Raw genomic sequence first — 15,441 nt, 5'->3', positions numbered from 1 at the left:
CTTGGTTTCGGCTTGAGGGCTAGAATTATGACCACGGATTTTCCAGATGCATCCCTTCCTCTCATATCGTTCTCGCATGAACCGGTAGATTAATCTTGAAAGGCATGAACGGGAATATCCGGCATTATTTCATCTTCGATATATGTCCCATGGCTAGAATGCGGACCCTTCATGTATTTCGAATGAAGGTGCGAATGTGTAGGGTATCGAGCAGTCATTAGTCGTCGAGGTATGCCGTTGGCTCGCCCTGGCTGGACATCAAGTGCCGAGGGTGTAACCCAAATCAAGAGCAAATACTTCTAGCTCTAGTACTTTCATCAACCATAAGAAATTTGCTCCCATGTCTATGATGACGGGAAAGTGGCAGGCCGGACCTCCCCCTCGCTCGTCACCTTGACCCATTTTAGTTGTGGGAGATAAGACCAAGAACCTTCCCAAAGATGGAGTGCGTTGACACTCTCAATTGTTAGCAAGTCTGGCATCACTGAGCGTCTGGTTAGCAAAGATTTGGGAAATACTTGGGGAATATCCGACATGTAACTTACAAAATCCATTCTTGTACTCAGTGTCGAGAGTAGATTTCGTGTCCCTTAGAAGGTCCTCCCTCATGCTGGCGGGTCGGCCAGGACGACGGTTCTTCTTGATGTTGAGGTACTCCTCGTCATATTGATGAACGAAACTATTTCGGTGAGCGGCGAAAATAAACAAATCAATCAGAGACTTACGAGTGAATCATGCGCTGAACCTCCTCAAGCTCGGGAGCAACCGCGATATCCTCGGCATCCTTGACACGCAGGGCCTGCTGGAAAAAGGCAACTCGGTCGACTGATAGTGTTAGAGTGATTCCCTTTCCGAAAAAACCGGGCGCTTTCGCGGACTTACCGAGCGGCTGGTCTTTCTTTCTCCTCGTGGCGGCCTGCTTCACAATCCGCTGGTCTCTCACAGCGGCCTTGTGGAGCCTCAAAGAGTCTCGCGATTTCGCATGGAGGGAGTTGATGACACCATTGCGCTTCTTGGAGATTTGCTTGCGCGTCTTGTCGAGCGAGCCAGGCATCTTGGCGGATGAGTTGTAGAGCCGGGATATTCAATTTTATCTCTGTAAGCTGTGCTCCGCGATGATTTTTTTGGGTTCCGTCGCCGGATTTTTTTTCAGGTCCACATATCGGTGAGATGGCTGCATGACGCTGGCGGGTATTCATCGGCTAAAGACAGAGCGAGTCCAAGTGATTGCCACGACTAAACCAGAGCACTCTTGGGTTTAAAGCCTAAAATAAATGATGGTCATTAATGGGACTATTTATCCATGTTAATCCATATATTGGCGTGTCAAACGGATATTACCATTCCCGGATGAGTTCACGCTCGGGCTCCCTAATGCGTCTCCTTTTTTGGTGCTGGCATGTATTTGCTTTTGGCCCCCTTGAATAAGGTCGTTCACGTTAAAAAACCCAGTTCGTCAAAACAGGAGGTATAAACATGCTTGCTTCCTCTAAATTATTATCAATCAACTCAGAAGTATGATATCAAAGGTGTAGATAAGCGTACTACTCGTGGCTATCTGGTCCGATTGAAAGTGTATGTGTAATTTCTTTCGTTCCACCGCGGCAAGATGGGATCACGGTCGTAGCAAAGCGACATTGGTGCATTCCTATCCACACCAGTCGAGTAATTCCTGCAGTGCGACTCAATAAAAAGAGTGTCCCTTTCTTTACGACTGTCGCTAGCAACCAATCACTGAGTCTAAATACACCTTGATTCAGGCTCCAGCGGGCCCATGGCCATTCTCGAGACCAGCATCGTGGATCATCACGGTTGGAGGGTTCTATTGATCGACGGTCATTGCCGCCTACCTTCCAGGGGGCAAAGCGCCCGCCATAGCGGGGTACATCCGCTTTCAGAGGCTTTAAGAGCCCAAGACGTTGCTGGGGGAATGCCACAATAGTGGGCACTAAGCTATTTTAGGGCCAGCCTGGGCCAGGGGCGCGCCTAATTAACAACGCGCTTTAGGCGTAAGGTGGGCGCGTCCTCGGTACCCAGTACATGCCTATTAAACCTCTGCCAGGCTGCTTCGCTCACGACTTGCCAAACCACAACTCCACCGCCTCGACCGACGCTCTCTTCTGTTTCTGCATCCTTTGCCTCGTCTGCGTCTCTCGCCCTTCCCCGCCAGCTTGGCCCATCCTTCCTGTTCTGCTGCATTTGTTTCTTTATTCTTGTGCTTCTCTGTCTTCCTCGCTGTCTTGTTGTTTTTCTTCCAAGACGTGTCCCACCAAACATCGCGTGCAAACAACCCCTCGACGCGTCCAGTCTTCCTCTCGGCCCCATGCGCCATTGTTGACACATGCACTTGCAAACTTGCCCGGCATAGCCCTTTTCGGATCCGTCTCGAGGGGCTGCAGGCCAGGGACTTGAAGAACTACCCTCTGAACGTCGCTGAGGCGATCTCGCTTCAAGATGGGTGTATCTGGTACAACTCTCCACATTCTCCATTCTCCAACTGGATGGTGATATTGACTAATTGCCAGGCCTTCTCCCACTCCTCAAGTCGATCCAGAAGCCTGCAGAGCTTAAAAACTATGCCGGTCAGACCCTCGGCGTCGACGCGTATGGGTGGCTCCATCGTGCCGCCTACTCATGTGCTCTCGAGCTTGGACAGGACAAGCCAACCAACAAGTAAGTGGTATCACCTGGCGATTTCCACGGATGTTCCTAATTAATTGCCTTTAGGTACATAACTTCCGCCATGCACCGCGTCAGGATGCTTCGCCATTTCGGCGTCACGCCCTACATGGTCTTCGATGGAGACTTCCTCCCCAGCAAGGCAGCTACCGAAGATTCCCGCGCCAAGAAAAGGAATGAGAAGAAAAAGGTCGCCATGGAACTCCTCAAAGCCGGAAAGCCTTCCCAGGCCACCCAAGAATTCCAAAAATGCATCGACATCACCCCAGAAATGGCTTCCGCCTTGATCCAACACCTCAAGAAGCTCGACATTCCCTACGTCGTAGCCCCATACGAAGCCGACGCGCAACTCGTCTACCTGGAACGACAGGGCCTCATCCACGGCATCCTCTCCGACGACTCCGATCTCCTTGTCTTTGGTGCGAAGAAACTGTTGACCAAGCTGGATCAATACGGCAACTGTATCGAGATCAGCCGCAAGGATTTTTGTCGATGTCGGGAGGTTTCGTTGACGGGATGGTCTGACGCCGAGTTCCGAAGGATGGCCATTCTGAGTGGATGCGACTACCTGGATGGCCTCCCTGGTATGGGATTAAAGACAGCTTACCGAATGCTCCGAAAGAGCAAGACTCCCGAGCGTGTGGTTCGCATGGTTCAGTTCCAAGGCAAACGTGTCTCAGAAAACTATCTAACCCAGTTCTATCAAGCGGAGTTGACATTCCTTCACCAATGGGTCTTTTGCCCCACGAAGCAGGAAGTGGTGCATCTGACCGACTTAGATGGAACGCGAACTGCAGATGAGATGCCCTTCATTGGGTCTTTCGTTGAGCCGGAAGTGGCTCAGGCTGTTGCAAGGGGAGATGTCAACCCCATCACAAAAACACCAATCGTCTTGCCTTTGACACCATCTAAGAGACGGCATTCTCAATCGGCGACCGGGGCTGTGGCTGTAGCCAAACCACCCGCAAAACCAATTAGTTCCTTTTTCAAGGGCCATCACCGGGTTCCCATGGGCGAAATGGATCCCAACTGCTTCGAAGTCGATCCTCAGAGAGTTACGCAAATTACCGGAGGAGGACTAGTCCCTCGCGTGTTCCCATTACCCCGACCATACCTGGACGAAGCGGATCGACCTACATCTACTGGAGTAACGAGGCGTATGAGTCCCATCCGAACACGAACATCACCCCGGCTCCAGCGTCGTCGAACAGAGCCGATTTCCAACATGTTGGCTCGCATGTCGAGCAGCCCCGGTCTCTCAAGACGAACATCGTCTAATACCACAACCTCCAGCCTTCCTGCGGCCCCCTCGACAGATCTCTCGAACAGGCCCCCAAAGAAAGCGCGCTTGTGTGATGATAACGAGACCGAAGTGAAGGATGCTTCTCCCAAGAAGAGCAAGTTCTTCTCAATGTCGAAGCCGCGGAGGAGCCCAAGAAAGGCAAAGAGCGATGCATACCTGCTGTCAGACGACTCACTAGAAGAGGCGTTGCGAGATCTCCCCGACTTCGACGGTTGGAAACCAGCCCACAAGGCCAAGAAGTCTATCTCCATCTTCGACGACAACAGCCAAGAAACTGCCACGACTTCGGCCACCGCTGAGAGCCAGCAGTCATTACTCAGGGATGAAACTCCAATGTCATCGTTCGAGGCACCCATGCCACCCCCTCGATCAAAGGCGTCGATGCCACCACCCTCCGTCACACCTCGATCAAGTCTCAATCGCTTCTCCTACTCCTCCAACTCTTCGGTAACCCCCGCCTCAGCCATGTCAGAAGCGCCTTCTTCCGTCTTCAGCGACGTATCCACAGCTTCGACCGCACCCTCCACGGTCGCCTCCCGCATGACTCCTTTGCAACGCTTGGGAGCGCGAGCCATGAACAAGCCCAGCTCGCCCAAACTTCCGAAGCCGCGCAAGAGCCTGAATACCGACTTCCTCGCCGGCGTCCCCGTTAATCCAGCCTTCGTCCCTCTCCCCAAGGTCGACCTCAACGAAGTCGAGGCATTGAACCGAACTTGCGGCAGCGAGGACCAGATCATCCCCGATAGTGACGGCGAGGACGAGGACTTCGACGCCCCGCCCAAGAAGCTCAACCTCTCCCGCTTCGCCTTCTCCTAGGCGCCCGACCTCATCCCATATTCTCATCTTCCAGACCGACTGGACGGTTTCAACTCGTGGAGGTCACTCCCCTGTAATGACCCGGCATTTTATGGGCGTTTACGTGCTTGTTTTCTTGTTTTCTGCGGCTACTTTTTCCACCATGGGCCGGTGATGCTCTTTGTACATACCAATGTTAGTGTTAGGAACGGGGCGTGAGCTGGGGTTGGGGAGTCGGACCGGGAACAGAATATCGGATTGGCGCACGGCATTATTTGTTCAACAGGGAAAAATTACATACCTCTTCATCGTATCTTTATTCTCCATGCCTCTCATGTTGCTCGTGTCGCACAACAGGACGCAAATGTCACATGGCCCATTCATGAAGTGCATCAAGGTTCAGTATGTGTGCATAACCCGCCAAATATCAATTCATGATGCATGCCACCAGCCACTTGGGCGTAAACATCTCTTTACAAATCTATGGACAAAACCTCGCCATCCGATCCCCCTGTTCGCGCCAACGCCACCGGGTTGGGTCAACGCCAAAAATCCCATTTGTTCGCTGGACTCTCTGAGGAGCACTTCCCAAAGTCGTTTGAAACAAGTAAAAAAAAGGACGAAGAGAGGGGGGAGAATGATTCTAAAACCATGCGGGCGGTGAAGAGGTGACATCGGCTGAGGATGGCCAGGAATTCCAAACAATGCTGCCGTGGTCTAATATATACCGAGGCAAATGCCCGCACGGGCTCTATCCCGACTCCAGATCAAATTATCCGTAGGTATGCTTAGGCTTCAAGCCCATGATCTTGTTAAAATACGCCATCATGGACACATGAGTTTCAGCCAAAAGCTACCTCGGACTGCTTGCGTTCAAAGTCTAGCGACGGCTAGCTGACCCGGCAGTTGTGGGGTTTGATAGGTCTGAGTTGAAGGCCCATTCGCCTGTGGAAAAGGGTCAGTTTTGTAAATTTGAGGAATTTGAGGAAAATTGAGGTAGGAAAATACCCTTGGCTAGGTTCTCTGCCGTGTCCTCGAGAAGAATGACGCGTCTCTTGTTGCAATATGACGTCTTATCCATAATGTCGACCTTGAGCTTAGGGTCGGATAACTCTTGGATGGGCTTCTCAAACATTTCCGATAGGTTCTCGACCGCCATCTCGAGGTCCTTCTGGTTGTCTTCGAAAATCTCGGTGAGGTTGTTCTTGGCGAGGTAGAAAGCAAAGGCATATGTCCACTTAAGAGTTTGCCGGCAGGTCTGCAGGGCCTGGGAAGCCGAGTTCAGATATTGGACTTCGATCCATGACATGCCAGAGGCCGTCTGGAGCTGGACCATCTTCTTCTCCGTCTTCTGTGCAATATCTTTGTCCAGCTTTGCCGACTGTTCATGATTGGCGTATCGGTTGTAGTAGTGCAGGTAACGCTCTAGGGAGGTCCGAGACTTGGCCTGGGCATCTCGAGCTTCTGCACCACTCTTCTCTTCAAATCGGTTGCAGTTGTACCAGCTTGTGCCGTGTTCAGACCACAGACCCATGCACATCCAGCAAAATTCGTATTTGCATTTGCGGCAGGTCATGTGGTTGCAGCCTCCATTCTTCTCGATAGTTGAGTTACACTTAGGACATTCCTTAGTGTTGGCCGATATCCAATTTGCCGTCTCGGAATCATCAGCACACTTCTTTAGCCATTTCTTGACCAAATAGCAAGGCGCCGGCTGATGGTCCGGGTTTGGGCACCCAAAGCAGAACCTGTTACCACACCGGCACTCCACAGTTGGGACAATCCTGTCGAGGTCCTTTTTCTTGACAGCACACTCAACGGCGTTGGGGCAGTCCGGAGCCGGGCACCACTTGAAGATGTCCTTGTCCTCGACATATGTTCGGTTGAGGAGTTCATGGTATCGATCCGTCAGGTCGTGGGTCACTAGCAGATCGAGCGTGCGAGAGTCAAGGATGCGGCCACAGCCGTCGGAGGGACACTGGATCCGAGCCGCCTCGCCCTCCTCGCGGATCTTCTGCGTCAGGTAGTGGCGGTAGCAGTCTACGCAGTACCGATGACCACACTTCATGGCAAATGACTGGAGACTCCCGTCATCCTCACAGCAGATGTCACACATGAAGCCTGGAATGGCCTCGAGCTTGGGGAGAGTAGACGAGTTACTGCTGAGCCCGGCTGCCTCCAAGACCTTTTCAGGGCGGTCCATGTAGTCCTCGAGCAAACGCTCCTTGTTCCATCGGAAATAGCGGAGCAGGATGGCCGCGTCCTCCTTGCGCATGTCCAGAATCATGTTCACCTCGTTGATCATATCATCTTGCTGACGTTGGACATCGCTCGGTTCATAGACCTTGTAGGATACGACGTGGGCGGCCTTTTTCTTTCTTTCGAGATCTTTGGCCAGGCCAAAATCGGGATCGGGCTCATCGAAGTCATCTTCATCGAAGTCTGTATAGTGGACTAGGTCAGCAAGGTGCAAGGGCGGTTGGAGGGTGAGGGGAGGAAGCGCACCGTCACCAGCAGACATTTCGTCTGCGCTATCTTGCATCATCTCGTCGTCGCTCGAGAGAGCCGACATGTATTCTTCGTCGGAATCCATTGGGTTGCTGGCGGTGGTAACGGGGGTGGGGGGGAGGACTTGGGCGAGGGTGTCCGAGACAGCAGCTGAGGCGATGATTCTCTTGTTGGGGCCTTCGTCTCTGTTGGCAGAGATTATCGTCGCCTCAGCAGCCTTGCGTTTCCTCGTGATGGGAGGAATCGTGGCGACGTGGAGGGAGTTGGGGTGGAAATCGTCGAGGGAAGAAGACGAGAGAGGGATGGAGGAGAAAAGGTGGCGGCGGCGCCGAGGACGGTATGACTAAGGTATCTTAGTTTAGGGGGGATAATTTGGATGTTTGAGTCGAGGAAGAGGGCAGGTGGTTTGGTCGAGATAGGCAGAGACGGACGAATCGAGCCGGAGTTCGGGGTCAAGTCGGCTGTCACGAGGCGGGAGGCAGCGACGGAAGCAGGTTGAGCGTCGGGGGTTGAGCGTGACCGGGGGAGATGCGGATCGGCGAGTGGATGGAGGGATGGACGGATAGAGCACAAGACACAGGCACACCACACAAGGGTACTGGCGCTGGCGTTGGAGTTAAGTGTGAGTGTGAGTTTGAGTAGGCGTAAGGCGTGAGCGGCGTGGGCGGCGTGAGCGGCGTGGGAGTGTGAGAGGTGAGGGAGGATCGGTGCGGTACGGGTACGGTGCGGAAGTGGGTGCGCGGGAGTCAGGTCGAAGGTGGGTGCGGTGTGGGGGGAGAAAGGAAGGAAGGTGGGTGGGACAGAGCAAGTGGGAGATGTTGTAAGAGGCAAGAGGCAAGGGCAGAGGGCAAAGGGCCGGTTAGGCAGAGGGACGGGAGGGAGGGATGAGAGGCGTTGGTGTTGGCTGGTAGGTAATCAACAGACACGAACGGGTATTGGTAATAATAAAAGCAGGCAGATGGCAGTTGGCAACGGCAGACTGTTGGCAGTTGCTGGCACCTGGACTTGTGAGTGGTATTAAGTGGCAGATTGTGCATCCGATACCCGATGTCCGGCATCGATCGTGTATTGGTTAATATTAGAGGCTTCCAGGCAGAGAGAGAGAGAGCGCGCCCACAGCCAAAAGAGACGCCCCAGTGCTGGGGTTCAGAGTGGGCTGTTGGCGGCGGAGTGCGGCGCTGGCATAGGCACCTTGGGCATCACGCACAGGGCACTCGCACTGGCGTTGGCGCTGGCCGACACTGACGTGGGCCCCGTGTCATGGCACGCCGCTTCACGCTGCAGCGTCGGCGGCTCCACCCTCAGACAGAAGCAAGCACTGCGCACTGTGCCTTGCCACGCGGATTTCCCTCGGCAATCATGACTCCAGCCTGATCCAATATTTGCTTGATGTCATGTAGGCGGCAGCGAGCTGACAAACTCCAGGGTCAACCCATTCGCTGGCTCACCGTCCAGTTCCGGGATGAGCGTAAGCTCGATTCTCCGCATTGCAACGACATTTATCAGGCTGACTGCACTCCTTCATATTCTCTCCTTCACATTTGCCTTCCACGTCCTAGCCGTAGTTTGTAAGGCTATGACGGTTACAGTGCGAGCCTGATCCACTCGACAGTGTGCTCACGCCGCAACACACCAGTGGATCCAGGCCCGCGGTCAGCCCCGGAACCCCTCCACCGGACGGCTTTGCCGCATGACTGACTACGTCTAGCTACAGCCAAATCCTCCCAGGAATCGTCTCCGATTTGATGCTCTGTATTTGGCGAGAGGTGGTATCCTGCAAGGGACTGCAAGGAAATGTGCATTTTCTTAAAAGGGCCGCGCCTGCTTCCGTGCTTTGTCGTTGTGCCCGAAACTCCAACCCATCGTCAGAGTGGTCGTGAATCCGCTCACGCTAAGGTGACTCAGCAGGCACGAGTGAGCCTGAAGCTGAACCGAGACCCTAGGACGTCTGGTGATGCTCATGGGTCACATCTTACTCCCAGCCCCGGATTACTCACCGTTCAATCCCAGACGTGTCTGAGATTCTAGAAGTCTAGGCCATGGGCCACAGCTAATCGAACAAGGGTCGAGATGTCTGGCGGAACCAACCCGGCAGCCCGAAACCTCTCTTACCTAGATAGGTATTGTTTGCCTACCATGTCTGGAAGCCGATGCGCCTTGTTTCTGTTTATAATGGGCACGGGTCGGCATGGTTCCACACTACAAGTTTCGTACTGCACGTCTTCCTGTGCTTCAGCGGGGAGACGGGGACTTCACTTGCCATGGTAGGCGCCAAACTCAACCACGAAATATTTCCATCTCATCATATTTTCTACCCTCGTCAAAGTGTAATTTTACATCCACTGCACTCCTGGTCATTATCCTAACCCAGGACCTTCTCGGCCGAGGAAACTAATCATCACGGTCAGCAGTGATCTAACCACCATCTTCTGTTCTTCTCATGGCCACTTACCGGTGTAACCAGTGCCATCGGGCTCAACATGGGCCTCCTGGACCTTGCCGTCCACCACCTTGAGGGCGTATCGCTTGCCTCGCATGCCACCAAAGATGGCCGAGCCGTCAAAGCCAAGGTCCAGGGCCTTGGTGAACTCGCCGGTGGGGTCACCGAGGAATCGGATCTGGGAATATCAGTCAGCCGCTGAGGATCTAGGGACGAGAGACGAGGAACCACGCTTCCCGTGGCTTTGTTTACTCACGCCAGTCTGCTTAGCGGGGTCAAGCTGCTCGCTCCACGCCTTCATACTGCATCAATTCATCAGCATCTCATCTATTCCGGCCCAATTGACAGCATGAGCTCCGGTGCACACTCACACAAAAGGATCGTTGACCGAGACGACAAATACTTGGCCCGCCTTCTTGAGACCAGGGTGGTTCATGTACGAAGGGACATGCTGGCTCGAGCAAGTGCCCGAGAAGGCAGCGGGCACGCCAACGATGTACCCATTGCTGGACTTGAACTCCTCAGCGAGGTTGACCTTGTTGCCAGGCGAGTCCTCGACGAGCACCTCCAGGTTGGGGATGGCCTGGCCAACATGGACCATCGCTCGGGGAGTCGAGTGGAAGCTGCGGGACGCGGCAGGGCGAGCCAGGGCGACGCGGCGGAAAGAAGCACGGAAAGCCATGTTTGCGGCTGAGGAAGAGGAGATTATGGTGTTTTGGAAGAGGGGGTGGTTGCAATGGTGTTTGGAGCTACGACGACGTGGAGCTCCGAGCCGAACTTGAGGCTGGAGTGTCTCAAGTCGGCTAATGACATCACGGGTTATTAAAGCCGCTCCACCGGGCTAAACCATTATCGCGATCCGATCCAGGCTCCACAAAACGTCGCCTATCGCTCACCTTGGTTCACGATACCCAGGTTGTGCTTGTAGATATTCCATCAGCGGCCTCTAATCCTCCAGGTTTTATTAACCAAGGTGTGAAATTCCGGTAACTTTACCCTTCGTTTGAAGCCGGGACTTGTGTGGGATACAGGACTTAGCTTTGTGCCATGACAAAGACTCCTTCAATGTAGAACGACATAATTTAAGGCGATGTGTTGAACAGATGTGACAAATCTGTTCGTTTCTACCCCAAGCAAACACCTCACCAACACGAATTTCTCTTCAATCACAGCAGACAGGCCCACCCTTATCTGCATTGCAGTGTCCAACTGTTACCACGACACTCCCGAGCCTGCTACCCTAGACACAAACTTGACAGCTTCAGTCTTTCGTGATTCACTCATCTCACCCGCAAGTGATTCAACCATGAAAACGTTGGTGAATTTGAGCTATTTGTGTTGTGTTTGAACTGTGTTTGCTATTTATATTGGGCCTATTGTCTTTGTTGCGGTGCAGACAACACTACTGCCATCCTATCCTCCTCAGGCGTTAACTTCCTGCGCAAACACGACTTGACTTTCAAGTTACTCGCGACTCACAAGCCAACGTACGCCTTCAAATACGGCACCGCTTCACTCTGATACATAACGTGGGATTCCTAGAAACCATCGGATTCAGGTGCATCTAATACGACCACGCCGCCGTCTCACTGCCATCCCTTACACTGCACATCAAGATGCAGGAACAGCCGCTCACTCTGCGAACAACGACACCACCGTGGCTTCATCATTGCTACGTGGTTCGCATTATCGACTTCAGAAAATCCAACGCGAACGACTGTGGTGGCCGGTCCGTCAACGGAATTGAGACCGCCCTTTTCGTCCAAACGGAGGACAAACCCGTCTCAGGTCAGCTCTTTACTGTTCGCCAGGTGCCCTACTCTCGCACTTTCACTTGCGAGACAGAATCATGCCAAAATCCCAAAGACGACCCAAAGTTCGACTCTGAAACGGGAATTGGTTACATTTTCAAGAAAGACTTCAAAGAGTTATTCCCCCACGTCTTGACCAGCTGCCCTCTGCCTCATGCCCCGGGCCCAGAATACGCCCCAATGAGTACACAGTCCGAAAAATCACATGCAGAAGCCCGGGAGCAAGTTGAGGAGCTTCAGTCGCCATTGACGAACTCGACCGAATAGGTGACGGCGTTGGTATTGTCAATGGCGACTCAGAAGATCTTGTTTGAGGACGAGCCGCTTGATTGGTACATCGGGGAATCCGGCGAGTTTCACAAAAGCGGACGAGAGGAGGCGAAGGTTGGGGACTGTATCCTCGTGAAATATCCAGAACGGCTCCCCAAGGCTTACGTGGAGCACCGGAATTGACGGAGGTTCGAATCTGAGTCTTCCGTACGACATTTGGGTTAGGATGACGGAGTGATCGAGGATAGAGTAGTAGATGAGGAACGGAGAAATAACGGGAGAAATTGACAAAGAAGAAGCGCTGGATCATAGCCTATTTTACAAGTGAAGTTGACATGCTGTGACGTACTTGAAGCCATTTTATATCGATGTTAGCGGTTTTATTCGCGTTTCTAATCAACCATCACTAAACTGACAAAACCTCTGGCTCATGGGATAGGACACTGAAAAGTCAGAAACAAAGAAGTCATGGACTTGTATGCATGACCTTTGACCCCCACATTAACCTCAGTGGGCCTAAGCGTAAGTCAAAAATGTGTTTACAGGACTAGGAAGCCACCATTTCGGAAGATGGACATTGTCGTGGATGTGCGGTTGCGGAGCTGGCAGGGTGTTAGTTTGCACAGCAACACAGCGGATGGTGGCGTTTCATTCAACAATGAGAACAATGCGGATGGATCCTGGACTCATGACACATCATTTGAGCCACGGAAGAAGGCTACCTGCCAAGATGCCATCAAAGGGCAGCCACTCGATTCCGTCCCGTGAACCTGGGTTAAAAACTTCCATGCCCCGTTCAACGCATGGGTTTCGTAGCCGTTGGTATCCTTAGCATAAAACCACTCAAAAGAAACATCAACATGTGGCCATCGAGAGTGAGTATTTCATAGTAACCTGGCCAATGTTGGGTGGCACTATCCGACTACCAGTAACCGAGTGGCTCAGCGTCCATCCCAAGTCTCTATTTACGTGCCAGAGCCAACATGGCAGGTATTCTGTTCTGAGTATTGGCTAACACGCTCTTCTAGACAGAGCAGCGATTTTCTCTCGAGCATGGTTGTCAGCCTCTGCAATCCTGGAAAGCCAAGTGGCCCCTGGGGCTCGACATGCTCAGCAGAGCCGTCAAGCGCTCCGAAGACATGCAGATGTTGCGCTTCTTCGTCGAGGTAGCAGAAGAGTCAGGTTCAACATTTGAGCAGCATCTACTTGGTTCACGCGGCGTCAATACCGTTGACCCAAGGAATATCCAGGCAATACTCTCCACCAAGTCTGAAGGTGAGTCCTGCCAAGACTACTCACATTATTGATTACACTCTATTCACAAAACGTAGATTATTGTCTGGGTGTCAGAATCTTATCGTTTACACCATTGCTGGGTAGTGGTATATTCACTCAAGATGGCACAGCCTGGAAGCACTCTCGGGAGCTGTTTGGGCCTCAGTTTGCCTACAACAATTTGCAGAACTTCGAACAAGTCAAGGGCCATGTCCAAGATCTCATAAATTCCGTTCCGGAAGACGGCATCGTTGACCTACAACCCCTGTGCTTCAAACTCTCCCTCGACAACACCATGTCCCTGATCTTTGGCGACTCCGTATCGGCCATGGATTGGGGGCAGGAATCAGAGTTTGAAAAGGCATTCGACATCGCGCAGGACTACATCACCCGCCGAGATCGTTTGGGACCCTATTACTGGTTCCTCAACGGCAAGAAATTTCGCGATGCCTGCAAGACCTGTCACCACTTTGTGGATAAAGCCGTCGCGAGGGCATTAGCGACGTCGACGAGGACCAACCGCAGCACCGGCGAGGACGAAAATAACGACGGAAAGGTTGGACATGCACTCATAGACTTTCTGGCTCAGCAGATGAAGGAGCCGCAAATAATCAGAGACCAGTGCATGAACCTGTTGTTGGCTGGACGCGACACTACTGGGTGTTGCCTGCAGTGGGCGTTGTATGTTATGATCTACACCGAGTTCTTTGCTTGCTCGCTCGCTGACCTTGAATCTGTGCAGTCGTCTCCTTGCCCGCCACCAGCATGTTCTTGGTCGTCTGCGCACCGAGATCGAACAAACATTGGGGTTGGGGGCTGACGCTCATCCCCCGACGAGAGACGACTTGAAGAAGATGACATACCTCAACCTGGTTACTAAAGAAGGTACACGCGCAGCCCCTGATTGTGATGACAATGCGTCATATCGGTCATTTAACTAATTCAATACGTCCAGTCCTTCGTCTCTACCCCTCTGTGCCCGCCAACTCTCGCCAAGCGACAAGGCTTACAACACTCCCCGTCGGGGGCGGGCCCGATGGCATGTCTCCGGTGCTTGTAAGACCTGGCGAGACTGTGGCGTATTGCGTGTACGCCATGCATCGTCGCAAGGATATTTACGGTGAAGACGCTGACCAGTTTCGCCCGGAGCGGTGGGAGGGCGATGGGTTGAAAGACGTTGGCTTTGCGTATTTGCCGTTCAATGGCGGACCACGACAGTGTCTGGGCCGTGAGTATAACCCACAGGATCTATCGTCTTATTTTGTTGGTCTGGATTTCTTGCTAATGCTCTGATTTTACAGAGGACTTGGCTTTGATGCAGGTCTCGTACACTGTAGCGCGGATGGTGCAAGTGTTCCCGAAAATGGAGGTGCCAAGGACGGAACCGAAGGTAGAAGTCGGGATGGAGAAACAAAATCTTACACTGGTTGTCTCCAGTGCCGATGGATGCGTTGTGTCTTTGAGGTCCTAGACGAGGAACTCTAAGTTCGAAAGTTAGGTCGAGCTGAAATGGCAAAATCGTTCTCGGCTCGACGTCGTTGAGCAAGTCAAGATTACACTAGAAACCCAAACTTCGAATTGACCTTGCTTATGTGTAATATGGAGGTATCTGAAGTTTCAGAACCTTAGTAATGAACAAGCTGATAGGAGAAGTTGACTTTTCATGCCCATCCGTTCGGAGATTTATGTTTCGTTTTCCAGTACATCCCAGTATTTGACAGTGTGCCCCTGTAAATCGTGCCTCTGGCTCTAGGGTGGTGACGCGATTGACATTGATGGAAGCAGAAAGCAGTGATAATAAATGAAAGATGATTGTATTAATTGATGTTTAGATTCTCTCGGCGCAATGCACTTAGTCTGGGTCAAAGCTGGCTGTATGGCGGTGTCGTGATCTTCCTGCGTTAGCTTAATATCGGCATAAGTTTGCTCTCCCCGACTACAGAGAACTTGTCTTCCATACATATTGGTCAATATATGTCGGCCTACTACTTCCTTTCTCATCCATCGGACTGCTAAGTTACCGCTAGCAGCTATCGCATGCCATAGTTGGCTCAAGTTCACATTCCTCGAATGGATGACACTCTGCCGGCTCCTGTGGACAGCCTCAGCTATCGTGTTGTTTTGCTTCAAGTGGGGGGTTATCTAACTGACACAAATATGCTGGCCCACAGACCAGGCAAGGTTCTTCGTATCTTGCTGTGTATTTCTCCGGGTAATAGCTGGCGAGAAGTTCATCCTTTGTGGCGAGACCGGCCGATGGCGTCGCACCGGCCGCCAAGTACCGCCACTCACAAAAGCCATAGCGGAAGCAAACCATACTCTTTCCGTGTGACTTTCAACCTTAACCTTCTGATTGTTTC

General features: G+C 52.4%; 8 protein-coding genes across 8 annotated transcripts; 5 read left to right on the top strand and 3 right to left on the bottom strand.

Annotated features, from left to right (window-relative positions):
- Positions 1-344: 344 nt before the first annotated feature.
- BGZ61DRAFT_528414 (translation machinery-associated protein 16) lies at positions 345-1,054 on the bottom strand (the record flags this gene model as incomplete). The annotated part of the gene is made up of 4 exons (XM_046253249.1): positions 345-484; positions 546-679; positions 726-825; positions 883-1,054. 4 exons carry the CDS (start codon positions 1,052-1,054, stop codon positions 345-347), a joined length of 546 nt encoding a protein of 181 aa, XP_046109994.1.
- Positions 1,055-1,530: 476 nt separating this feature from the next.
- BGZ61DRAFT_443900 (uncharacterized protein) lies at positions 1,531-1,964 on the top strand. Its single transcript, XM_046244929.1, has one exon. The coding sequence runs from the start codon at positions 1,775-1,777 to the stop codon at positions 1,940-1,942; it is 168 nt and encodes a 55-aa protein (XP_046109993.1). The 5' UTR covers positions 1,531-1,774; the 3' UTR covers positions 1,943-1,964.
- A 353-nt stretch (positions 1,965-2,317) lies between these two features.
- BGZ61DRAFT_136845 (PIN domain-like protein) lies at positions 2,318-4,884 on the top strand. The gene is made up of 3 exons (XM_046237239.1): positions 2,318-2,467; positions 2,526-2,673; positions 2,728-4,884. Exons 1-3 carry the CDS (start codon positions 2,455-2,457, stop codon positions 4,796-4,798), a joined length of 2,232 nt encoding a protein of 743 aa, XP_046109992.1. The 5' UTR covers positions 2,318-2,454; the 3' UTR covers positions 4,799-4,884.
- Positions 4,885-5,647, top strand: BGZ61DRAFT_136852 (uncharacterized protein). Its single transcript, XM_046237240.1, has 2 exons — positions 4,885-5,428; positions 5,481-5,647. Exons 1-2 carry the CDS (start codon positions 4,971-4,973, stop codon positions 5,557-5,559), a joined length of 537 nt encoding a protein of 178 aa, XP_046109991.1. The 5' UTR covers positions 4,885-4,970; the 3' UTR covers positions 5,560-5,647.
- BGZ61DRAFT_136830 (RING-5) lies at positions 5,550-7,700 on the bottom strand. Its single transcript, XM_046237238.1, has 3 exons — positions 7,283-7,700; positions 5,786-7,219; positions 5,550-5,722 (listed from the first exon to the last, which is right to left on the bottom strand). The coding sequence occupies exons 1-3, from the start codon at positions 7,368-7,370 to the stop codon at positions 5,658-5,660; spliced, it is 1,587 nt and encodes a 528-aa protein (XP_046109990.1). The 5' UTR covers positions 7,371-7,700; the 3' UTR covers positions 5,550-5,657.
- A 1,693-nt stretch (positions 7,701-9,393) lies between these two features.
- On the bottom strand, positions 9,394-10,603 carry BGZ61DRAFT_136779 (Redoxin). Its single transcript, XM_046237237.1, has 4 exons — positions 10,097-10,603; positions 9,982-10,027; positions 9,738-9,903; positions 9,394-9,676 (listed from the first exon to the last, which is right to left on the bottom strand). Exons 1-4 carry the CDS (start codon positions 10,405-10,407, stop codon positions 9,648-9,650), a joined length of 552 nt encoding a protein of 183 aa, XP_046109989.1. The 5' UTR covers positions 10,408-10,603; the 3' UTR covers positions 9,394-9,647.
- A 738-nt stretch (positions 10,604-11,341) lies between these two features.
- Positions 11,342-11,803, top strand: BGZ61DRAFT_528411 (uncharacterized protein; the record flags this gene model as incomplete). The annotated part of the gene is made up of 1 exon (XM_046253248.1): positions 11,342-11,803. One exon carries the CDS (start codon positions 11,342-11,344, stop codon positions 11,801-11,803), a length of 462 nt encoding a protein of 153 aa, XP_046109988.1.
- Positions 11,804-12,666: 863 nt separating this feature from the next.
- Positions 12,667-14,552, top strand: BGZ61DRAFT_490880 (cytochrome P450; the record flags this gene model as incomplete). Its single annotated transcript, XM_046250371.1, has 6 exons — positions 12,667-12,681; positions 12,835-13,081; positions 13,138-13,762; positions 13,824-13,966; positions 14,037-14,309; positions 14,383-14,552. 6 exons carry the CDS (start codon positions 12,667-12,669, stop codon positions 14,550-14,552), a joined length of 1,473 nt encoding a protein of 490 aa, XP_046109987.1.
- Positions 14,553-15,441: the final 889 nt, after the last annotated feature.

The sequence above is a fragment of the Ilyonectria robusta genome, assembly GCF_021365365.1.
Source record: "Ilyonectria robusta strain PMI_751 chromosome Unknown BGZ61scaffold_3, whole genome shotgun sequence".
Lineage (NCBI taxonomy): Eukaryota > Fungi > Ascomycota > Sordariomycetes > Hypocreales > Nectriaceae > Ilyonectria > Ilyonectria robusta.
This window is presented reverse-complemented; position numbering and strand designations above follow the sequence as displayed.

Bases quoted from the DNA above. Each gene is read 5' to 3' on its own strand.
- BGZ61DRAFT_136852 (XM_046237240.1), top strand. From the start codon at position 4,971: ATGTTAGTGTTAGGAACGGGGCGTGAGCTGGGGTTGGGGAGTCGGACC. The intron at 5,429-5,480 runs ATGCGGGCGGTG...GGAATTCCAAAC, and splicing joins GGGAGAATGATTCTAAAACC to AATGCTGCCGTGGTCTAATA.
- BGZ61DRAFT_443900 (XM_046244929.1), top strand. From the start codon at position 1,775: ATGGCCATTCTCGAGACCAGCATCGTGGATCATCACGGTTGGAGGGTT.
- BGZ61DRAFT_136830 (XM_046237238.1), bottom strand. From the start codon at position 7,370: ATGGATTCCGACGAAGAATACATGTCGGCTCTCTCGAGCGACGACGAG. The intron at 7,220-7,282 runs GTGCGCTTCCTC...TCCACTATACAG, and splicing joins CGAAATGTCTGCTGGTGACG to ACTTCGATGAAGATGACTTC. The intron at 5,723-5,785 runs GTATTTTCCTAC...CCTTTTCCACAG, and splicing joins GGCAGAGAACCTAGCCAAGG to GCGAATGGGCCTTCAACTCA.
- BGZ61DRAFT_136779 (XM_046237237.1), bottom strand. From the start codon at position 10,407: ATGGCTTTCCGTGCTTCTTTCCGCCGCGTCGCCCTGGCTCGCCCTGCC. The intron at 9,904-9,981 runs GTGAGTAAACAA...TGATATTCCCAG, and splicing joins ACCCCGCTAAGCAGACTGGC to ATCCGATTCCTCGGTGACCC. The intron at 9,677-9,737 runs GTAAGTGGCCAT...CGTGATGATTAG, and splicing joins CGATGGCACTGGTTACACCG to TTTCCTCGGCCGAGAAGGTC.
- BGZ61DRAFT_136845 (XM_046237239.1), top strand. The intron at 2,674-2,727 runs GTAAGTGGTATC...AATTGCCTTTAG, and splicing joins CAGGACAAGCCAACCAACAA to GTACATAACTTCCGCCATGC.